At 50.3% G+C, this 24,588-nt stretch overlaps 1 protein-coding gene across 1 annotated transcript in view; it reads right to left on the bottom strand.

Annotated features, from left to right (window-relative positions):
- LOC149365916 (uncharacterized) overlaps positions 1 to 24,588 on the bottom strand; it is a 138,059-nt gene that overhangs the window by 10,526 nt on the left and 102,945 nt on the right. The window contains exons 3-10 of the mRNA XM_089547230.1: positions 24,104 to 24,171; positions 23,871 to 23,951; positions 22,845 to 23,015; positions 21,107 to 21,228; positions 9,116 to 9,230; positions 4,623 to 4,851; positions 3,241 to 3,305; positions 1,757 to 1,837 (exon numbers count right to left, since the gene is read on the bottom strand). Of these exons, the coding sequence (XP_089403356.1) occupies positions 1,757 to 1,837; positions 3,241 to 3,305; positions 4,623 to 4,851; positions 9,116 to 9,230; positions 21,107 to 21,228; positions 22,845 to 23,015; positions 23,871 to 23,951; positions 24,104 to 24,171 (932 nt within the window). The remainder of the gene's footprint in view (positions 1 to 1,756; positions 1,838 to 3,240; positions 3,306 to 4,622; positions 4,852 to 9,115; positions 9,231 to 21,106; positions 21,229 to 22,844; positions 23,016 to 23,870; positions 23,952 to 24,103; positions 24,172 to 24,588) is intronic.

Below are 24,588 nucleotides of genomic sequence, written 5' to 3'. Positions count from 1 at the left end.
AATATTGGCATCCAGTGTGGGGAAAGTGCGCGATCGTCAGCTGAGCTCTTAAATCTCACTTTCTGGGAAACTCCCCTACTTACATACTATATGGCCGTAAACACGGTAAGCTCATTAGGCCATTACTGGCATTTTATATCTCGCTTGCTTCAGTGTGAATGAGCACACTAAGAATTATTCGACTGAAGATTAGGGCAATGCCTGACGGTCACGGAAGATGTCCCGACTTTTAGTTGATGTCTGAAAACGTTCGTTATGAAGTACACGTTATAGGTTTACTCAGCATGGCAATCTTTCACTTGTATTACCGGCGTTCTCCTCCAAAGATTGCGTTGAGACCCGTCCGTAGCGTTCGGACCAAATTCCGATGTAGAGTCAGCTTAATTCTGGAGTTTTTCGTAACAAACCGTTATATAGCGTGGCTGGATACATTAGCTCGATTATTTAAGTTTTTATTTTCGAACAGATTATCGAAAATACGCCAAGTGACCATCGCATGCAGAAATCATTTTTTTCATCAAATCCCACAGGGGTTAGAAACTTCTAGCCAGTTTTGCTCCGCTAAACACACTTTGATTTTCGCCCATGTTTTTTTTATTGGTAGCTTAGCGTACGAATTAGAGTTTGTATGCTCTCAATTACTCCGATTTTTCCTGAACATCTCAATTGGATGTTGTCATTTCTCGTCATGGTGCGCCACTCTTTTTTTTTTCTCTAACACCGGGAAGTGGAAAGGTAAGCCATGGTAGTTGTTCCACGTTCCGGTCGACCGATTCCGCGCAAACATTGTATACATTGACCAAGTATCAATCACAGGCAAGCAGTCTGTCACTATCTTGCCTATTCTCAACTATTAACTTGTTTGATGTGGAATCTAAGCTCTCCCTGATTACGTAAGATGACAATTCTACAACTTTCAATTCTAAAGAAATTTAAAATGTTTAACAGTCACCATCGCGCAACTTTGTTGGATTTGATCTGACCTGGTTGAATTTGAAAACATAGTGTGTAGCCCTACTGTAGTGTTATTTTACCCTAGCGTGATTTTTGGCACACTGCAAATGCCATCTTGTTGAAAGCGTTGCGGAGAAAAACGGTCAACTGTCCTAGCACAGCGCCCCTATAGTCGCACAGACAGTTCCCGAAGCTGTTGATTTTAACGCCTTGTGTACACGTCGTTTCTGACAGAGGTTGCCGGCAATCAGGAGTTGCCGCCTCAGCATGACTAGCAACATTTCTTCCTAGAGTGACTCAAGTTGATTGTTACCAGGTGATTGTTACCAAATACATAAAAAAACAAGCACAACAGCTTCCATGGCCATCCTACTCACGCTTTATAATAGTGGGGGCTCTTAGTAAAATCCAATACAGACGCGCTCTTATGTTCCAGCAGAGCGGATTATGATTGGATACAGATTATGAACAGTATGGTGAAGCACTCAAGTATTTATCTGTTTAGTTTGGACTGTGCGATGTACTCTCCATCACAAAGCTCCAATAGGGAAGCTGAATAAAGGCGGCCAATTCAGCATTCCTTTCACGTCGATAGTGGTGAGTGAAATCGTGGCAAGTCATATGAAAGGTACAAGTGGACCTAAAGTTCTGCAATTAGTAAGCCAATGTGTTGTAGAGAGTCACCTGAAGACTGTGCTCTCTGCAGCCCTCAAAGTTAACGTCCGGGGCAGTGATAACGCAGAAAGAGAGAGTACCACAGCACTCGTTTCTCGATAAGATAAGCAGACCTCCGTGGCCTTACCCAGCAGCGTAATGAAGTCCTGGGACTCGGGGTCAAACGCTGGCGGCAGGCAGGCGTCCCGCGCTGTACGGCTCAGCTCGCCTGAATAAAAAAGGAACGCAAATTTATGGGTTTCTAAGTGGACAGGCCACCAACCACCGCGGGTTCGAGCTTCGCGCGAGCCAAGGGCCCCGATCAGCCGTCACCGTAAACCCCACTGGGACACCGATGCAGTGCACTCAACCTCCGCTGGGAGGAGAGCGATTCTCCGCAAAGAAATAGGCCTCCAAGTTCACCAAGGAGACGTTTATTCACGTCGTCCTTCAGCAGTACACACACACTCAATCGTCACCCCGTCCCGGGGGCACGCGAGGAGCAAGGCTCCGCTGCGCGCACGAAGCGACTCGAGCAATGCGCGCCGCTAGCACGCCGCCGCAGGAGAATGTCCCCGCGGCAGTGCTGTGATCTCCCTCTCGTGTCGAACGTTGGGCCGGTTGCGAGAGAGAGTGGGCAATCAACGCAAGGTACGCCTGTCGGAGGTCGCTGGACCCCGCTGGACAGGCTCGAGCCGCTGCAGGTCAGAGGACACGTGCGGGCGAGCTCGAGTAAGCACTGGTCCGAACGGCAAAGGCCGGCACGGACAAACAGTAGCGTACGCACCTTACGCTGTCTCCGAGGGATCTCTCTCTGGGCCCCGCTCGGACGGTCGCGCGGTGCGCGGCCGCCAAAGCGGGTCCCGAAATCCCGCCAAAAGGCACCAATGGCAAAGGCCGTTTGGGAGCCGGGGCGGAGCTGTGGCCAAATGACAGTGATTAGTCACTTAGCCGCCTCTCCACCGCCTGAGGCGGGAGCAAGGGAAAGAGGAGACACAACGCGGGAAGCCGGCACAGCCGCGCAAAGGCAACGGCGGAAAGCCAGGATTCCCACAAATTGCATTCGTCTAAAATACTGCTACTATAGTAGAATACAACTAAAAAAAAACAGCAGTTGGTAACAATGGGCCATGGTCCGCGGCGCCTGTATTACTCCGCTGACAGATCATAAGAGTAAACGAAATGAGCTTTTAGCTTGGCTATATCAAAAAGCCAGATGCATCAAAAATTTTGAGATTATAATTTCGTCTAGGGGTCAGTCTCTTGTTTAGGCAACAAGATAATCTCCAACAACGTACTGTTTTTTAATTTTGAAATTTAGACTGCGGGTACTACACAAGCTAAAGGCAAAAATCAAGTTAGCAAGCTAATTTTTTGACGGTGAGCCCGTCGAAAGATGCAGCGGTCGATAGACGCGGGAAGAAAGGAGACACTTCTTTATAAGTATTCTGATTAAAGATCAGAAATTTCAGTTGATCAGCAGGAATGGTTTTGTCAGGGGGAGGGCTTTGTATTCCACGAGTACCTACAGAATCTGTACTTATCGTGCAGTGAATACGGCAGAAATGTTCTTGAAGAAGCAAGCAAAGGAAAACAAAACCATGACGGCGCTTTGGTCCATGAGGCACTCACCCATTTGAACTTCCAACACGTGGGAGTCTCTCCGATGTATGGCCACACAAACGTAGCCGTTATTGCTGAAAATAAACGAAGAAAAGGACATAAAAATTCAATTCCGCAATCAGCTTTCTGCTAGCAAGAGGTGGTGGTTCAGAACAAGATTCATCAACCAGCTTCGTCGTAATGCGTTTCAACAGCCGAGTTTATGCAATTTTTATTGTTAACAAATATTGATTCTGAGGCTCTTTCTACCTACGTTGATGTTCGCTCCGCAACAAACGACGCATTTGGTGCTGAGAAAATTGGGAACAATTTAAAAAAAAATTCCCTCCACTCGATTCAAGGTCCTGATGCCAAGACAGAAATGGGCTCCATGATCACCATTAGGAACTGAATGCGGTGTAGGCATGGCGCCAGGGATCAGCGACAAACAACAGTCCTAACACAATTAATTTTACTTTGAAAAAGGCCGATAGTGGCGACACCTAAATTTCTATTTAGTTCTTTTCTTCACTGTAAACAGAAAGGACTAAAAGGGGAGTAAACTATCTTTTGGCGCACTCCCTTTTGTTAAAGGCAATGCGCTAAAGGACAGCTTACTTTCTCTTTACTCTTTAGTGTATAGCTTAATGAGCTCTATTTTCAGCGAAGGTAGCGTCTTTTATCGTTACAACCCACTATTATATCGATACAGGCCAATTTCAATTTGTCCTCAGCGTCCATTTACATAAATGCAAATCAAAGTGGCGAAACAGGTAGCGCTAGCGAGCATCGATTAATCTTGTACTGCGATCTCTGCAGCCATTGTCTAAGTTGTCTTCGATGTTTTTGGATCCATGCTAAGTGCGTGGCGTTGTATTCTGGAGTCAGTCATACTCATTAGAATATGACGAATCAGTGCAATCTTGCCAGGCATAGCCTCGTTCAGGCTGGTAGCTGAAAACTATTTCTTTCGGGTCTAGTTGGAAAGAGCGGCAGCAGTGTCTACAGGTTGGGTTGGGTTGGGTTGGGCTGGGCTGGGCTGGGCTGGGCTGGGCTGGGCTGGGCTGGGCTGGGCTGGGCCGGGCCGGGCCGGGCCGGGCCGGGCCGGGCCGGGCCGGGCCGGGTTGGGTTGGGTTGGGCTGGGCTGGGCTAGGTTGGGCTGGGCTAGGTTGGGCTGGGCTAGGTTGGGCTGGGCTAGGTTTGGTTGGGCTAGGTTGGGCTAGGTTTGGTTGGGCTAGGTTTGGTTGGGCTAGGTTTGGTTGGGCTAGGTTTGGTTGGGCTAGGTTTGGTTGGGCTAGGTTTGGTTGGGCTAGGTTAGGCTAGGCTAGGTTAGGCTAGGCTATGTTAGGCTAGGTTAGCTTAGGTCAGATCAGGTCAGGTCGGGTATGTGCTATATGGTACGTGGTACGCACCATCCGGAGGTGCTGTATCCCACGATGGTGCTGGCGTTGGTGCCTTGCGCCAGCTCCTGGATGCAGGTGACGCGCAGCTCGGGCTGCTGGGGTTCCCCGTGCTGTGCCCGGTGGACGCGCAGCTGCCGCGAGCCGAAGACGAAGCTGCGCCGGCCGTCCAGGCTGTGCCAGCGACGGGGGCCCGAGGCGCTCCACGGGGGGAAGTGGCAGCCCGCGCTGGGCTGCCGGCCTTCGTAGAGAAAGAAAGGGCGAAAGAACAGTCTTCGATGAATATTTTCGACACGATGTCAACAAATGTCCATAATTTCCAGGGGGTTGGTTTTAAGGAGTGGTAAGGAGATCGTCTTTCATACAGCATCGTGTGGCTATGATTACCGGAACATGCGGCAGTTATTGGTTTGGTTTGGTTAGGTTTGGTTTATAAGGTTTAACGTTCCAAAGCAACTCAGGCTGTGAGAGACGTCGTAGTGAAGGGCTCCGGAAATTTCGGCCACCTGGGGTATGAAAGACGAGATTTTTTTGGGGCAGGTGGCGGATTGTTAGCGAGATGAAATTAAAATTGGCTATGACCAGTAACTTTCTCACTCAACCGCGCCGAAAAGACAAGCATGCACGAAAGACTGACAGAGAGAAAGGGATGCCGTAGCGGAAGAGTGCTCCGGAGGATTCATTTAGGCTAAAGTTAGGGGGGGGGGGGGGGGGGGGGGGGGGGGGGCCTTTAACATGCACTGACATCGCTCAGCACACGGGCGCCTTTTGGAGTTCGTCTCCATCGATACGCAATTGAAGTCTTGAGAGTCAATTCAAGAAGTCTTTGTAGGAGAAGGAGGCTGGGGTAGTCAAGAAAGAAGCTCCCATTCTGTGGACACTTGAACCGCGCCGTGAGGGCAGGCATGATGGGGGCGAAAGATGCGAGAGAGCAAGTGTTTACAGAATCCCGTTGACGGATGGCAAGCCGCAAATTCCCGAAGATTACTACTGCCTGGGCTCGAAACGCACTAACGGTGGTCCATGGTAGAAGGAGGGCAGGAAGATAGAATTCTTGAAAACACAAAACAAAGTGAACAAGGGTTGAGGGGGGAGCCTCAGTGTGCTTAATCAACGTTTCTTCAATAGGACTTCTCTTTGTCTGGGCGAAGCGTTCAGCAGTGGCGAGGGTTAAGCAGGGCGCTCACTCCGAAGAGAAAGTCCCAGTGAGGGGAAAGAGGGTGTTATGTGGGATGGGCAGCGTGAACTTGAAAATCTGTTGTCCAGGCAGGGTCGCTGCTGAACAGGATTAGATTGGAAACAGAAGCAGGCATTCCGAACGACAAGCCGCGACATTTGGCAAGCGCCTTCATTTCTCTTTCGCTTCTGCTGGAGCATGAACGGATGCACCAGTGTTCCTGTTGTGTACTTGAACTTTGCATTGAAGAAGAGAAGGAGCCGAGCACTTTAGCAGCCAGCAAAAGCGACCTGAAAGTTTATTCGACGAGTACGTCTACATCCTTGTTGGGTATTATACCAAAGAGATCGAGGCTAAGTTGGTTGGTTGGTTGCGACTGAGAGAAGGATGAAAAGGAAAAGTGCACGGGCCTGCCAACTGGCTCAGTCCGAGCCACCACCGCTGCCACGTGCAGATAGAAGAGAGTTTAAAGATAACAGGAAAGAGAAAAGAGAGAAAGTAAAGACGCGCGTCGCAACAAACACGTCCGCCGAAGCGGACGCTGGCTGAAAAAACAGATACACAGCCTTACAGCTGCTTTTATAGGGCTTAGTAGGCGGCACAGTAGGCGGTCACAGTTGCCCGACTCCTATAAAAGAATACGCGAGACACAGCCGAAGATGACAGTTCCGACATATCTTGAGCTATATCATGATTTGAGATTATGATCACTCGCCATCTAGGACATTTTTCTTCTTCGCACTTCTCTTCGTGAGAGCTTCATCATGATGCGCTTGAGCAGTATAACTGACAACAACAGCTATACGATGGTTCATCTGCTCAGCGTTTATCTTCGACTACGGAACGCGGCGCAGTAGATCGGATATCGAGCGTTTGAAAGTTTGCGAGCAGCAATTCAGCCGCGGTCAAGCTCTATCTCCAAGTGAGAATAAACATAGCGGATTTCTACAGCACGATAAAACGTTTATCGCATGTACTTGTTGTGCAACCTCACGTCCTTGTTTGTGTGGGCGAGGTCACCTACGTGATGAAGGCATCGACATGCGACCCACAAGAGAAGCACATCGCAGGCGCCTATGCGAGGTGGATAAGCTATAAAAGGCGCTGTTTTCTAGTTGTTTGACCATATCTGATATGATATGATATGATATGATATGATATGACAGCTTGGCTCAGTTTGATGTGACGACCTAATTTTATTTTGCTTTGGAGACCCTTGACCAAGACATCCTCAACGCTTAATATTGAGTTGAAATAAAGTATTCTCCCTTTCTCTCATTTCTTCCCAGATTTAGTAATTCAGCCGTTCGGCGACGCCAACGGGCATTGCTGTCAGCTCTGATGCATTACAATAAATCAATTCAGTCAACGTGACAACGTCCCTCCTAGAGCAACCTCCTTCTTTTTGCAAAAAGAATCTCGTCTCTATTCAAGCCCTCTAAAGAAAGCGGCTGAGTGCCGAGAAAGAAAATGTCCTAGCTACAGCGCAGTCGCACTGAGTCAGCCAGGAGATCTGGCTGCTGTACAACCTACAGTACATTCGTTCCTTATTCATTTTCTCCACAGTTTCTTTGGGACTGCAATTATTTTTCTGCCGAGCCGAGTGTTTTTTTTTTTTTAGTGCGATATCACTAGAAGCTCAAAGGGGTCGAATACTTCGTCGGTCATAAGGTTCGCCCATTGGCTGGAAGGAAGTGACGTCACGAGACTGAAACCTTCCCATTGACTAGGGGGACGGGACGTCACCATAGAGTTTCTTACTATTACCTAAAGGGAAGGCTGGCGACTCCTCTATGGGAGTTTGCATGGAGACCCCTCGAGGCCACTTCAGCCACCATGGGCGCTCAAAGCATCATGGGGCGGTGAGCTACCGGCTGCAGAACTACAACTTTTGGCCAAGGAATAATAGAAAAATAAAGCTGTTAGATAACTACGAATGTCCTAACATTCAATATCTTGTCTAATGATTGCAACAAACGAGCAGAAAAGCATTTAAGTGCAAAGTTTGCCCAAAATAAGAGATGACTAGCTTTCCTATTGGCCAAGTGATGAACACTAAAAAAACTAATATTTCGTAATTAACAGGGGCACTTTTAAAAGTAAATATGTTTAAAAAAAAAATGTTGTTGCTTTAAGAGGTTTTTTAATGGCATTTCGGAAGAGTAAAACCTTTTATTGGCGTCATGTGTCGTCGCGTTTTTACTACTATGGCTTTTGCACACTGCGTTCGCGCCAAAGTCGTCTGCGCACACGCGAACAGCGTTTTTGGAATGAAACATCTCAGTAATGACACTCCGTGTTCCCCAAAAAATACGACTGTCCTGCAACAAGTAGCTCACCGCCCCATGATGCTTTGAGCGTCCATGGTGGCTGAAGTGCAGCGCCGCCAGCTTTCCCTCTAGGTAATAGTAAGAAACTCTATGGACGACACCAGAACCGGAACAATCCCACTGGCTATGGGGGAGTGACGTCATGGGACAGGAAGTTACGTCTCCATGGCTAAAAGCATCAGCCACTGCTAACGCTGCGCATTGCCAACACATGATGGAATTAGGTGTCCCTGAGAAAATTTTTCATTTTTTTATGTTTTTGCCCTTTATACACTTTCTCGTGTTCAATGCTCGGAACTGCCGCCAATTTTCTCAAGGCTAAATCCGCCTACCTTATTCAATTCTTGGTTATTTTTCTTAAACAAAAAACACGAACAACAAAATAACTGTTTTTTTTTTTAGGAAAAGAAATGGCGCGGCATATGTCTCACTTGTGGGTGGACACCTCAGCCGCGCCGTAAGGGAAGGGGGAAAGTGGGAGTGAAAGAAGAAAGCAGAAAAAAATTGGCAGTGGGATAGCTCTGGTTAAGCCTGGATATACAAGCGAAAAGCTGCAGTTTTGCTTTGTTTGACGTCATGGCTGTCGCAGTTCGCGCACAATGCACTGGGAGCACCACGATAACGGTGTAGGCAAGCGCGTTATATAGCACTCCTTCAACATGCGTAGTAACTGTGGTAAACACGCGGCTGCAACGAAAGTTCAAACGGTGGCGAGGAGGCGAGCGCGCAGTAGTAGCGGCGGTGAGGAGGCGGCGCACATTCGCAGTAGCGCGCGGCTGCGCCGAACGGTCAGGCGGCGGAGTAGGCGGCGGCGACGGCTGCGGCAACCTGCGCCGCATGTGACGTCACTCGGTTTCGCGCATGCGCAGAAATCACCATTCGGTTTCACGGCATACGTGAAGCTCGGCTCTGACCCTCGTAGTGAAGCTTTTCGCTTCAAAACGACACGACTCTAACGCACAGAGCGAGCGGGTGGGAGAGGGTGGGAGACGGCTTACTCTTGGTGAGGGTCATGATGCGCGAGCCCTCGGAGGCGGAGACGAGACCGTCGCAGGTGGCGTCCGGCGACTGAGACACCCGGAAGGCGTTCTGGTGGCCCACGTGCTCGTACACCTGCAAAGCGGTCGCCATACGTGTCTTTACAGTGAAACTCGAGAGGAAAAGGGGAAGTCGATGTGACTATGCGTTCACGAGGTGCTAACTTGCACGATGAAAGTGTCATGTCTGATTAACAATGTTAGGCGCTGTACGACGCAACTTTTCTATTGTACCACACATCGCTTGGATTGCAAATTTCAGCATATCCAGTCGAACATCGTTATAACGAAATGGTTATAACGAAACAATGGATATTACGAAGAGAGGGCGATTCGCCGTGGAAGTTCCGTCAACACAGAGTATAACGAAGCTACGGCTGTAACGAAGTAATAGCCCGGCCTCTTCATATGCGTTATAACGAGGTTAAACTGCACAATGAAAGCTGTTCTTCCATGCTTCCCCTTTTTAACGGTGCAGGTCACCCCACGGCCACGCTATAGCCAAACTGGGCGAATGAATGGACCTGAAGGGATGGAAACAAACAAGTCAATTGCCATCGTCATATGCCTTATGCCTTGTTCCGGTAACCTAAAAATAATCCTGTCTTACATCAGCTGCGGCTCCACTATCCGCGCGAACTTCCTAGGTGTTCCTCGGCGAAATATATGCTAAATATAAGTGTGCACAGTACTGTTGCAAAGAGGTCTCATTCCTCGTTCGGCTACATCAGTAAACCAGATTGTGCAGTTGGTTCGCGCTGTGAAGAATGGGTATCTCCTATTGTGGTTTTTCTACTGTTTTCCGGTCGCAGCCTCACACAATGGCTACATTAAGACATTGGCGTCGGGCTTAAGAGGCAGGGGCTACAGCTTTCCAAAGTCCTATTTTACCATCCAGATGTCACGATTTCTTCACGTCACGCACAAGCACAGCATCCCAAGCGAACCCGGCGCCACCAGTACTGGTCGCCAGCGTTCGACACCCGGCTCGTGGCACCTCACTTCGAACAGGAAAGAGGACGTAAGCTGGCGGAGCTCATCTCCACCCTCAGCCTCACGTTGCTCACGGACCCGGCGTATCCCACTCGAGTGGGGAATTCGGTAACCCGCGACACGTGTCCATACGTTTCTCTCGTTAAATATGCTACAGCGGCTGACTGGGAGAACTTGGGAGATTCTCTAGGCAGCGATCACCTCCTTCTCCGGATTACACTCGAGGCAAAGGCAGCGCGCAAAAAAATGGGGTCAGGCCAAGCTGACCGATTGGCACAAATTCCGGAATCACACTATCCCTCCCGTACTATTTTCCGGCGGCTACGCGGAGTGGGCTAACCACATATACAACATTCAGAAACAACACGCCACAACACTACAAACCACCGAAGAGATCCTCGCAGTGGGCACCCACCTCCTGCATTTGTGGGAGGCGCGCCGGAGCTTAACTAAACGGTGGAAAAAGCAGAAAACTAATCGCAAATTACGCGACCGCATAGCCAAACTCACAGAGCAGGCTGCAGCGTATGCTGCCGAGCTGTCAGATTCAAATTGGATAGCACACTGCGACGCCGCAGCTCATCAGATGAGCTCGAAGGGGACGTGGCGTCTCTTTCGCAGTCTAATCGACCCCTCCCAAACGAGAGGGGAGACGCAAAAGCAGCTCCGGCGGGCTCTGCAAGGGTTCCAAGGTACGACGGCGCAACTTGCGGACACTCTGTGCGACAGATATCTCTGTCGTATGGAGGACCCGCCTGGGCCAGAGTACATGTACTCTGGCAAGCCTAATGAAATACTCGATGCCCCTTTTGAGTTGCACGACCTTAAGGCGGCCTTAGCAAAAATGCGCCGGGGTACGGCTCCGGGACGGGACCACATAACAGTGAACCTGTTGGCGAACCTACCGGACTCAGCCTACCTTCATTTATTAGAATACATCAACCAGATCTGGGACGGGCGTCCACTCCCTCCTGAGTGGAAAACGTCACTTGTGACGTTTATCCCTAAAACAGGTAAGGCCGTGAATACGGACAACCTGAGGCCCATATCACTGACCTCATGTGCGGGCAAGCTTATGGAGACGATGGTACGGGATCGCCTCTCTCCATACCTGGAGAGTAAGGGCTTCTTTGCAGTCACCATGTTCGGGTTTCGCCCTCACATGTCTGCACAGGATGTCCTTCTCCAGCTGCACAGGGATGTAATACGACCCACAACTATGCAACACAATGACAAAGCCATCCTCGCCCTTGATCTGAAAGGGGCTTTCGACAATGTGAAACACGGAAGCATCCTGGCCAACTTGAGTTCTACCGATTGTGGGGCTAGGACCTACGCGTATGTAAGAGATTTCTTGTCTAATCGCCAGGCCTTTCTTCGGATTGAGAGCGAGGAATACGGCCCTTACATGATGGGAATTCGGGGTACCCCTCAGGGAGCAGTGTTATCACCGCTCCTGTTCAACATTGCTATGATGCGCCTCCCAAGCCAATTGGCCCGGGTGGAAGGCATTCAACACGCGTTATATTCAGATGATATTACAATTTGGACCACTCAGGGGAGCCTTGGGGACATGGAGGACCGCCTTCAGCAGGCTGCTTCCATAGTCGATGCGTATGCTAATGACTGTGGGTTCCAATGTGCTCCAGCGAAATCAAAGCTTCTCCATGTCAAAGCGAACCCAAAGGATAGGACAGCAATACACATCTCTCTGTCAGGAGGTCCTGTTAGAGAGGTGGAGGAGCTCCGTATTCTGGGCCTTTTCATTCACCAGAGACTCAGACCGGACTCCACAATTGCGAAACTGAAGAGAGTAGGCGAACAGGTAGGGCGCATGATCCGCCGCGTTTCCAACAAGCGGGGTGGTCTGCGGGGCAGGGACGCGCTTCGGCTCGTCTATGCCTTCGTGACTAGCCGGATCCTCTACGCCCTGCCATATCTCCGCACTACTAAGCAAGACGAGGCGCGAATAGACGCTATCATCCGCAAGGCAACTAAGCGAGCCCTGGATCTCCCGGTGGCTACCTCTAATGCCAAACTCAAGGCATTGGGGGTGCTAACTCCTACCAGGAGCTGCGGGAGGCCCACCTCGTGAACCAATACACGCGGCTCACGCAGACGGCTCCTGGGCGCCGGCGTATATTATGTAGACGTAGCAGGGCCATCGCCCACGGGATTTTACTCGGCCGCTGTCGTTCACCAGGAAATGCACGTTGATGGACTCTCCTTTCGAGCCCCGAATTCAATGCGGGCCGAGGAAGTAGCGATAGCGCTTGCTGCCGCCCACGCCAATTCGAGAATAATCATCACGGACTCCCGAAAAGCATGTGAACATTACTTGGCAGGGGAGATCTCCCCCTTAGCTGCTTGTGCCGCCGCGGTGGCTCAGTGGTTATGGTGCTCGGCTACTGACCCGAAAGACGCGGGTTCGATCCCGGCCGCGGCGGCTGGAATTTCTTTGGAGGAGAAATTCTAGAGGCCCGTGTGCTGTGCGATGTCAGTGCACGTTAAAGAACCCCAGGTGGTCGAAATTTCCGGAGCCCTTCACTACGGCGTCTCTCATAGCCTTAGTCGCTTTGGGACGTTAAACCCCATAAACCAAACCAAACCAAACCTTAGCTGCTTGTATTCTACGACGTACTGCCACTGATCCAACACCCAAACGAATCATTTGGGCTCCTGGCCACCAGGGCTTACGAGGTAATGAGGCCGCTGACGCGGCTGCCCGAGCGCTTACTCACCGGGCTCCTCATCCCAGCTCTTCTGGCTCGGAGACTAACCAGCCGCTGCTGCGATTCAGGGAAATATTACCACATTATAGCGAAAACCACCGCCTTTTCCCGGCCCCAGCAAAAGGGCTGAGTAAGGCGGAGGAGCGAACTTTAAGGCGCCTGCAGACAGGTACTCTACTCTGTCCTGCAATAATAAAACATTACGATCCTAACACGGATGGGCGATGCCCACACTGTGGGGAGACCTGTGATATCTTCCACATGGTGTGGGCATGTACTCAAAATCCCCACCTCCCCCCTTCCCCCACCCCTTCCAGAGAGGCATGGGAGACTGCCCTCCTCAACTGCTCCTCGCTTGAGTCCCAAAGGGCTCTGGTGAAACGGGCGAGAGACGGGGCCTCGTCATGCGGTGTCCCGGACTAGGGACGCCGACCATGTAGCGGGGCCGCTGTCATGCCGGGAAACCCGCCCGGATTCCAATTCTGCCGGCCGCTAACTTTCTCCTACGAGCGTCCCTTTTGACAAGCCCTGGTGCTGCGCCGCAAGGCACGCGCCCTAATGCTCCCTTGACAAGCCACGATGCTGCGCCGTACGGCAGCGGAGTCCTAAGGAGAAGCATCTGCAAGCAACACGCCTGGACCTGTCGCAAGAGGCCAGACAGCGAGGCGCCAGTTTTCCTTCTCCCCGGACGCCACCGCGCGCGGCAAAATTTGTAACGGTTGGCCCGCGCGATCGCTGATTGGTCCTTTCGGACTGCCGTCGAGTGCTGCCTTTGGATTGGCCAGTTCTGAGGGGCCACCGTTCCTCAGGCTATATAAGCCCCAACGCTGCAGCTTGGAAGTGTGTGAGAGAGTGACCGAGTGACCGACCCACCGTGACTCGAGTGCTGCTCACGAGTGGAGTCGGATGGTGTGACGTGCTAGTGTCTCGCTGATCGTCGCTGTGCGAGAACAGTCGCGTTGTGTAGCTCTCGGCCCCCGTGCCGGTGTTGAACTATATTATGCCCTGTACATAATGTATAAAGCATTTTCTTAGTCTCACCGACGCCTGACTCGGAGTCTTCGCTACCGCTGAGAGAGCTGGCAACGCTCAGTCACGAAACGGGTGGCGAGCGCAACGGGACCACCTCTATGGCACAACACCACTATGTGGCTCCCAAACTCTTTTTCACAAAATAAAAGTTTTCACCACCACCACCACCTCACTCAGCCCTCCTTTATTGCTCCGAAACGCGCTCCAGCTTCATTTTGTTCGCTTTACAACTGGTCGGTTGTCGTTGAAAACTGAGTATGAATCCCGTGGTTCGAGTCCCTGTTTCTCAATTCCATTAGTCGAAGCTGCTACGGCGGCCCTATTTATAAGCCATTTCTGGCACTCAGGGCCTGCGTTGAGCAGGGAGGCCTCCCTCTGTTTAGGGGGGTTGTTTGGTTTGGTTTGGTTTGATTTGGTTTATCGGGCTTTAACGTCCCGAAGCAACTCAGGCTATGAGGGACGCCGTAGTGAAGGGCTCCGGAAATTTCGACCACCTGGGGTTCTTTAACGTGCACTGACATCGCACAGCACACGGGCCTATAGAATTTCGCCTTCATCGCAATTGGGTCGCCGCGGCCGGGTTCGAACTCGCCTGTTTCGGGTCAGCAGCCGAGCGCCGTAACCACTGAGCCACCGCGGCGGGGCTTAGGGGGGTTGTGGAAGAGGTAAAGAACATGGTTTTTCAAACGTGTATGTAGAATATCTTTGCATCTTTACGCGAACCTCCTTCTTTTTTTTTCCTTTTCTTGTGAAAGGACAATAAATACTATTCTTGAAAAAAAAGTTAGAACGAAGCAAGCACGAAATCAACAGAAAACTGCCTCGGTACACGACATGTAAAGAAATCAGTAAAGCAGTAACGAAATCCACTCACGCAATGATACAATAACAACATCAGCAATAACAACAGCAGCAACAAAAGATGTCCTACGTTAAGACACCTAGTTCAGAATATCAATTCCCACGCGCTTGAATCTTAAGCACGTTATTATCCAGAATGAAAAATAAGATAAAGTAAGATGAAAAACTCGCTCTGTTGGGAAATTCGCGCCCCATGATCGATTTTGCGACATTCGTGGGTCTCAACCGCCGCGTACGCGTCGAGATTTCACGCGGAGTCGCGCAGTCTAAGAAGAAGGGCCGCTCCTTCCCACGCTCACGAACCCGTTTCGGCCATCATCCTGTGCCGGCTAGCTTGTTTCAGAGAGTGCCACTGTTACTAGGCGCCCGCTGAAAAAGCCATTTCGCGTGAGCGAGCTTTTAGCCAAGTTGTGAAAGAAAAGCGGACCGCAGCGCACGTATATATAGCCGCGAGAGAGACGCAGAAAGCGGTCGGGCTAATCTCTCGCCACGACTTGTGTCGCAATCACTTTGGGCGCATTAAAGTTCTGCTCCTGCCCACCTTTATCTTCTTTCCTTCTTTCTTTTATTTTTTACCCCACCTTTTACTGCTCGATGCCCATCAGCAGCACATGCAAATGAGGTGTGCCCGGTCGTGGAGGCCGTGATTTCGAAAAGTGGATGTCGCGCGTGCTACGCCACCGCGAAAAATAAAATAAAACAAAGAAAAGCTACCAGCAAGCCAGAACCGGTGGTGTGGGTTTGACGTTCGCTCGTGGCGGCCGCATTTTTGAAAGATCATCATCATCATCAACATCATCAGCCTGACTAAGCCCACTGCAGGGCAAAGACCTCTCCCATGCCTCTCCAATTAACCCTGTCCTTCGCCAGCCGCGACCACCATATTCCCGCAGATTTCTTAATCTCATCCGCCCACCTAATTTTCTGCTTGCCCCCTGCTACGTTTGCCTTCACTTGGAGTCGATCCACTCCGTTACCCTTAAGGACCAGCGGTTATCTTGCCTTCGCATTACATGCCCTGCCCAAGCACACTTCTTCCTTGAATGGTACGGCAAAACAGCGCTGACGGACGGGACGGAAGAAAATGAGACAGAAACATGCGCGGTCTGTCAGCCCATGTGTCTGTCTCATCTTCTTACGTCCCGTCCGTCAGCGCTGTTTTGCCGTACCATTCAACATGAACCAACCAGCCCGACTCAGCCCACTCCTTGAATACACTTCTTCCTCTTGATTTCAGCTAGGATATCATTAACGCGCGTTTGTTCTCTCACCCACTCCGCTCGCTTCCGACCTCTTAACGTTACACCTATCATTTTTTTTCCCATAGCTCGCTGCGTTGTCCTTAAAATACGCCCGCCGCCATTGTTCTGAAATCTTCGCGCACTTAGTGGAAGCCCGGATGATGGCAGGGATGATCCGGTGACGGCCATTGCGAGGCCATTGAGAGCCTCCGCTTTGGGAGGCTTATATAATCATCATCGTCATCACGAATCAGTATCAAGCGGAGGGGAGAAGGCGGATGTCCTCCTTGCCTTCCACCCCGCCTCCGTCGGTCCACGACTGGAAAGTCCACAGTACTCAAGTGGAAGAGCGGTTTGTCGTAGCATTATTCGCAGATGTAACGTGCCAAATACGCAGCGGATAAACTCATGCGTTCACTGGCAGCCAGACCACTTGCTGCTGGCTCACTTCGTCTATAAAGTGTTCCGAAATCATGCAGAAAACAGCGCGAACAAACGGGGACAAAATGAAGAATACAAAGGAACAAGCGCTGACTCTCAACTAAAGTTTAATCACAGGAAACACGCTTATAAAAGGAAACAGAAAACAAGAAACATCAAAACTGAGGTTGCATATCTGGATATCACTTAGTAGCACGTGCGTTCTGGTTTTGGTGTTTTTTGTTTTCTGTTTCCTTTTATAAGTGTGCTTCCTGACTTTAGTCGAGAAGCCGCTGCGGTGGCTCAGTGGCTATGGTGCTCGGCTACTGACCCGAAAGACGCGGGTTCGATCCCGGCCGCGGCGGCTAGAATTTATTTGGAGAAATTCTAGAGGCCCGTGTACTGTGAGATGTCAGTGCACGTTAAAGAACCCCAGGTGGTCGAGATTATCCGGAGCCCTTCACTACGGCGTCTCTCATAGCCTTAATCGCTTTGGGACGTTAAACCCCATAAACCAAACCAAACCAAACATTAGTTGAGAGTCAGCGCTTGGTCCTGTGTATTCTTCCTTTCGTCCCCGTTTGTTCGCGCTGTTTTTTTTTTTTCATAATGTATCACCAACTCGCCCGCTTAGCTATCCTGTTGAGTTCCGAAATCCTCGAAGTCTATGCATGTTTGAGCATGTACTACGTTAACGACAGAGCGAGACCATGCGTGATAGTGCCCTACACTGCAGTTTCTGCCCCCACAACCATCGTCATCAGTACGAAACTATTAGCCGAGCTCAGATCATTGTACGATAAAGCTCTGTTCCAGTGATTCATACATCCATCAATATCCTGCCATCGACCTACTACTTCAAGAAACACCAGGCGTCACCAAGGAAACACCGCTTCAGCTCTAAACGCATAGAGGAAGGAAACAGAGGAAGTTACGTCACATTGTTTGAAGCCGGGTGTGAAGGCTCCTCCTCGGCACGCTTGCTCATGCGCAGAAGACAATGTTGCAGACGATAGGCCGCGCCGCCGGCTAAAGACTCCCAGAAGTCCTTGCGAAAACACGTGACTTCCGGCACGCTTTTTTGTCGTGAAGCTCGGATAGCGAGGGCTTCTGCTAAGCTTTAATTCCCCCGTGTCTAAACGTTTCGCTGAGTTGTAACTTCGTGCATTCTCTCAGCCGGCGCGCATCCTTGAGCGCCCCATCTTCGCGCCAAACACGAAGGTCACTCGCGATGTCCACGCCATCTACTGCCGCAAACGGAAAGCATGAGCAGTGCGCCGCCAGGTGTGTTGCTATTTTAACCGGGAGTACTCCCACCATATGGGTTTCGACACGAGCTCTCCCAAGAGGCCGAATTCGCACTCCCTGACAAGCATTTCTTCGTAAGGAGGGCAAACTTGAAAACGCGAGAGATTCATGTCACGGCCAAGCCAGCTGCTTTCGTTCTCGATTGCAGCCTCCTCTGAACTTATTGCGCCATTTTTTTTTTTGTGGACGGTTTTCGTCCGTGGCGTATCGTTCGTATCGTCTTACCAGAGAAAACGGAATGTCGAGCAAGGAATCTACGTCGTGACGAGCTAAAGAAATTTTCTTGAATAAAGCAGCTGAGCGTGTTCAAAACAAAAGGGGGAAAAGAAGTATAGATCATTGGCAGGTGCCTTTCTCCAGCAACCTTCTCAACTCAACATCAGCATCTGCTACTTCTGATGATTATGACCGCAATAAGCGAATAAGACTACTACTCTTATCTTCAGTAAAAGGTGCTCGGAGAACCACGGAGTGTCGGATTATCTCTTGACTCCCAAGTCCGCATTAGATTACACAGGGACTATTTTCGACCGCAAGATGCTCTCTGATACACGCACAGACCTTAAACGCACGTCCATGTTCTCGCAAAACATTGCGCCTGGTCCCTCAAAATTCCTACAGCTGAAGCCGGGGACCGAACCCGCGACCTCCTGCTCGCTCAGCTAGACATATCTCGCCGATCCCTGGGCCCCGCGGATCGGATTACGAATGCACGGGAATGTAGTGCCTATAAGCTTTCACCGTTCGCATTTAGTTTCTTTTTTTTATTATTTTGCAATTTTGTCCCCTCGCCTCACCACAGAATGAACGGGCTTTTCACGAAACATTCGCGGAACGCTACAGCCGCAAACAATACGAACTGATACGAGTGGGAGGCCGCTATAGATCGCTCTCCGTCGTACTCGGAGTCACCGCGATCCCTCAGCTCTCTTTCAATGTTTTCGCACAGCCTCTGTAGCTTGCACAAAGGAGTGGTGTATACCGAGAGAGCGCGCGTCAGAGCCGGAAGTGCTCGCAAAGCCAGAATGCCACCGCGGAACGGCTGCTGCTGCTGCTGCGAACACAACGCTGTAGCACTGTTCGAGTGTGGCACTCGGCGAACGGTCGTCGTGGGCCCGAAAACCGAGCCCCGCTCGCTGGCGGCGGGATATACGAAGGGGCGGACTATCCGATTCCCATTTCAATTTAAAACCAAGGAGTCTGATACTCTCTCTCTTTTCCTTGGTTTCGCCCCTCGGCGAGAGCGACCAAAGAAATGAAAGCAATCAGCCTCGCATCAGATCTCCATCAGCTGGCGTCGTATCGGAAGGGGATGCCGGCGACGACCCCCCCCCCCCCCCCCCCCCCTCTTTCCCCTCCCTGCAGCTACGCCCCCGCGCGGCCAGATTTCTTTTGAAACGCGCTCGCGGAGCGGCGGGCTGCCACGCGCGGCGGGAAATTTGAAACCTTTGCTTCCATTGTTTGTATTTCCCTTCGGGGGGTTTTTTTTTTTCCTTTTGTGAGCGCTCCGTTCGGTTTTTGCCCCCTCTCCCACTCTTTTCATTTCATTCCGCTTTTCGCGAATTACCTCGGTCGAGTCGGCGGCGGATTGGCTCGCTGGCCGCTTCAACCGTCTTGCCGCGAGAGAGAGCTCTTTCGAGCGCAGCGCGCGCGCGTTTCACGGCGGAGTGCTTTTTCGACGACAGCGCCGCCCTGGCGGTGGGCGGAAGTGAGCGATTTGCGGCCACTTTTGTTAGGCTCGGCGGCGCGCTGCGCTAAACAGGCAATCTGTTACATGTGACTCGAACGAGGCTTTGATTCCTACCTTTTTAGTTTTATCTTTTTTCCCCCTTAGCGTCTTTTCCGATTCTGGCTTCGTCGAGAAGGATGAAATTTCCTGGTTATGTTTATGTTGGTTTCCTTCCTTCTCGCTTTTTATTGCCGATGCTCTGAAAACGTGCGTTCTAAGCGCTTGACAATCCATAAATAAAGGTGAATGGTTTTTAAATGAACAGCAGAGATTCGCCGACATGCGGAAACCTGCGACATGACGCTGTGCGTTGGGGAGGGAGTTTAGGGAGACAAAGGTCCAACGAAGATGAAGAGGGAAGAAAGAGAACATGTTAAATGTAACACTTCATGGAGCTTGATGAGTTTCATTACGTTCAGAGTGTGATCTACTATCGCTGACAAATTAAACATGAGCGTGGTATTCACAACATGTCAACACGGCGCACCTAAATGGCCTGCGCAGTTTTTCCCTGCTGAGGTCAATTACGCCAAGCTGTATCGATCTCGGAGTATTCCTGCTAACACTCTTTCCATATTTTTCGCTTTCGTTTTTGTTTATACCGCTAGGGTTTTTTTGTTTTGTTTTGTTCATGAGAACGATTGCGATAAGATAGACTCTGCATGTAGTAAAGCCGAAGTACACTTTGCTTGTGATAGTGGGAATGGGTGTTTCTCGCGAGAAAAACAGGCGGATCAAGTAAACTAGTAAAGTGGTTACTTAAATTCTAACACTTTTTAACTTTTTAACTGTTACCGATAGTCACGTGATTGCAGTTAGGTATTTGTTGCCGGCAGTTAGGAACAGCCATGTCAGCTTTTAGAATTTCGAAAACGCGATTACCCTCGGCGCTCTGACTCAACAAAATATGGCTATTTTGACTAGTGATACGTGCACCGGAGGGGTTGCTTTGTCTGCATGCTTTTCGAAAGCCCATGTATTGTGGCAGGATGTAGCCAAATTTAGTTGAGCCACAGCGGCGAGACTGACCACGGTTTCTAAATTCTAAAAACTAATATGGCTATTCATAACGGCCCGCTACAGATCTCTAATTGCAGTCAGGTGACTATCGGTAATAGTTAGAAAGTGAACTATTAGAATTTAGTTAACCGCTATACTATATACGGATACAACTTAAGTCTGCAGTGAAGCTCCGCCCACATTCAGCCTCCGCGCACAGAATTCCTCCACGACAAAAAATATTCCGTTGTAAAACCTTTTCTTCTTACGTGAACAAGAAGCTAATTACAAGAAAAAAATTATAAGCTCTGCAATTCTGATAGCTGAACTTGTCTGATAAAGTCAAAGATTAGGAAGATGATTTCGTTTACTGTTTTCATTGGCTAGCGGAGAAATACAGGACGCCGCAGGCCGTAGCCCTGTGTTAACCACTGCTGATTGTTAAAATTGTATCCAACCATAGTTATCATGATTCGCCTGTTTCTTGACGTCAGCCAGCACTGGTATTACTATGCCGCAAAAGCTTTTCTCTACCTAAAAAACCCTTCTTTTTTTTTTTAATTTTGGACCTTCTAAAAGAACAAAATAAACACCGGTGCAGTCCAAGCGCGGGAACGTCACGCAATACGGCACTCACAAAGCAACGGTAGCTGTCGCCGTCCGAGTATGGCAAGGCGTGCAGTTTCCTCTGCACCATCTTGCCGACGAGGTAGTAGGCCGAGCCTTCCTTCCACGTCGCCAGGCACGTCAGCTCCTCCACTGCGCAACACAAGACGCACACGCTGTATTTAAATACACGCGCAAAGCGAGAATGACTGCCGCGCGGAAAGCTATATAGAGCTCCCCTTGCTCGCATACGTCAGACGGGACGGCAGAGCCGACGCTTTTTGCCGCCAGTATAAACGTCTATAGAATTCTTGAACGCAGCACAGTTCTCCGGGATAACAGAGCATAAGCGCTACCGTTCACTGCTACAGAGTACCGCGACCTTATGCCGCTACCACCAGCCGTCAACAGTGCATGCGCGAATAGCGCAAAGGGGCCAGGCTCGCCCGCGCTTGGACTGCGCATGCACTGTTGGAGGATGGCGGTATTGGCATACAGTCGAGGTATACACGCTAGCAATATGTGGTAAAAGACACTAATTTTGGTAAGAAGTAAGCTTACTCTAGTTCATGGTAAGCAGAAGGCCTGCACAATGGTATAGTTGAAAGTACGGGGTAAACAAAAAAAAATTCAGGGGGGACTGTGGCTGTCCAAAAGTGCTGCAAGGCGAAAGCTTTTCCTGGCGCACTGTTTGGAATTGACTGCGAGACTGTTTGTGCTGTACTAGTGCTTTCTTTGACTACAAACTATGACTACGCATTACAACTACACACTTTGACTGCCGACATTGACAGTTTCTTTAGCACGACTCTCTCTTTGCTTCGATGAGTTCGGTTGTATCCATGGCTCTGTTCGCAGTAATGAGGTATGTAATGTGGTCGCCCACGGACGCCTTACGCCCCCTGTCGGAGCGGACGACAATTATTTTATTAGTTGTCGTTTGCTCCAAAAGGGGGCGTCAGGCATCCGTGGGTGACCTCATTACTCCGAATCCACGCACTCTGACGTCATAACAATTTCGACCAACCGAAAAGCGTAACAGAAGCAGCATTGCGAGAGAACTGCGCGTCCTTTCTCGCACAGGTAGTTGAGATGCGCCCTCCACCTTTCAAACGCTGTGCAGAGAAGTGCTCTCTGTGAATAGACCTGAGTACAAAGTGAACGTATAGGCCGGGAATCGGGCCTGTCCTCGTACAGCCTGAGTGAGTGTAGCCTGGTCATGTGATCGTTGTCACGTGACCCATCAGTGTTGTCACCAAGGCAGCCATTGTTGGAAGTGGAGGTGCGCACATACTAGAAGCTCCTCTAGTAAACGTCACCTGATATCTAAAGCAAGTAAAAAATAAAATGCTTATAAGGCATTCGCGGAAATCCTATCGTGCGCGGTTAGGGCCCGTTGTGGTGCGTCGTCGGGACATCGCTACACGCTCAATTTTTTCTGAAGCGTCAGACATGTCGCGGTTTGTGCGAATTCCCAATGTCTTCTTTCCGAGTATTGGAAGTCACAGATTACACGTTTAACTCTTAGCATTAAGGTTACGGTGTCATCATTAGCCACTACTTTCCATTGTTAAACAATAAACACGTATCCTTCAGTCTTTTATGTCAAACCGTCGCGAGTCCCGCCGAAAGTATAACCCATAGCTGCTGCCGTAGCGGTAAAAACAGGCGATGAAAGCGTGACGTAGTACAGTGACGTAGTGCAGTGACGTAGTACAGTGACGTAGTACAATGACGTAGCATGGTGACGTAGTAGTGCAATGACTCACCGCTGCTCTCGGTGCCCTGCACGTCGGCGCAGGCTTGGAAGCGGAAGAGGATGCGCCAGTCAGCGGAGCACGAGTCCACCGTGGACACGGGGTGGCGGCACTCGCCGTGGCCCCGGTTGTAGGTGAACGTCAGCGGGCCCCGGAAAGGGCACGTCACGGGAGACGCCTCCACTGCGGCGAGTGAGGTACACGAAGGGAGTAAGTTGGGAAGACACTGGCTGGCGACTCTGGGCTGGAGGAGAAGGGGGTAAGTAGGGAATACACAACTCTTGCAACTCTTAGCTGGGAAATGCTGAGTGCCTTGATGGGGAAAACAGAAGCAGTGGAGGGAAAAGAACAAAGGGAACGAACACGCGAAGCAAGGAGCGAGGAAACTGAAATGTTTCTTACAAACATTGGGGGAAAAAGTGAAAAAAGTTCGTGGACCGGCACTCCACAGAGCGGGAGTGAGAAGGGAGCGACAAAAAAAAAAAAACGGGGAGAATGGAAGTTGAACAGCTACTAATTGGGGAAAAGGGAGACCATTCTTCCTACTCTTAATATAAGCTATCGTTCGGCAGCCTGGAGCCCGACCACTAACGCTACTTGTAACTTCACTAAGCCACTATCATCTCTAGAAGCCAAATACTATTACATGTCACTAATGTGACCTTACCAAGTAGGTAACACCGGTGTTTCACTATATTCAGGGTTTCATTATAGCCGGTGTTTTATTATAGCCGGCCTGTCACTATAGCCGGTGTTTCGTTATAGCGATTGCCATAGCGGATGACAGGTGAATAGGTGGCAGTCGAAGAGCGGGAGCTGCCCTAAACGTCACCTTTCACGATTGGCAGGTAACCCAAGCTCAACGATTTTTAAGTCCGGTGACGCTCTGGGACACGCATGGTGTGGGCATACAGCGCATGCGCATTTTCGCGCTTCAGATTGCTTTGCGGGGGCTTTAGCTTTCAGTGCGGTGCCTCTAAGTTGCGAGTCAGACAGCATAGGAGAAACGTGAGGAACTCGAGCGGCGTGGTGGCTCACCCCTGAACAAGGAATGAAGGTGGGCGTCGACATTCAGCAGGTGACAGGCCTCCTTGAGGTTGTCGAATTCGTCGCAGTAGGCTGCGGAGAGAAAACGTCATCAGGCGAGACCGATTGGAAATAGCGAGCGTTTCGGCTCTCTAATTTTCAGTGTATGACGTCACAAGGCGAGTAATTTGCAACGCCCACAAGTACTGTTCATGCTAATGTGCGAAGGGAAGTTGGATACGTACTTTCTCGGTACTGAAGAACGTTCTCGTGCTTCTCGTAGATGGCGACGCACCGAAAACACCGCTCCCTTCTGTAAAGAAAAACAGGAAAAAAGAGAAAATAAGCAGGCGTTCGCAGCAATTACTTGCGGCAAAAGTTAGTTGTTTTACTGAGAAAGCCAGATTTTATGCACCACCTATCAGGCACGCAGCCGGGAATTTTTTTTTCGGCAGGTGCCCGCTGTAATTTCTTGCATTGATGTGGAAATGGTGAGCCGGGAAGGCGGGGGGGGGGGGGGGGGGGGGGGGTCCTAGCGGTACATGCCCAACAAGAGCACTGCCAAGAGAACTGGGAAAGGGGCGTGAGCTTGTTTCGAAAGCGGGTCCGCCCCCCCCCTCCCGTTCTCCCTTGGATATCTGCCTGCCACCTATTAATCTTTCAACAGCACAGTTCTCAAACCGGCGCATTCATAAGCTGGACGTTTTGTCTAGGAAGCTACTAATCCCTG

The sequence above is a fragment of the Amblyomma mixtum genome, chromosome 1, assembly GCF_055824585.1.
Source record: "Amblyomma mixtum isolate Tamu chromosome 1, ASM5582458v1, whole genome shotgun sequence".
Lineage (NCBI taxonomy): Eukaryota > Metazoa > Arthropoda > Arachnida > Ixodida > Ixodidae > Amblyomma > Amblyomma mixtum.
The sequence above is the reverse complement of the archived record's forward strand: the minus strand, read 5'-3'. Positions and strand labels throughout refer to the sequence as shown.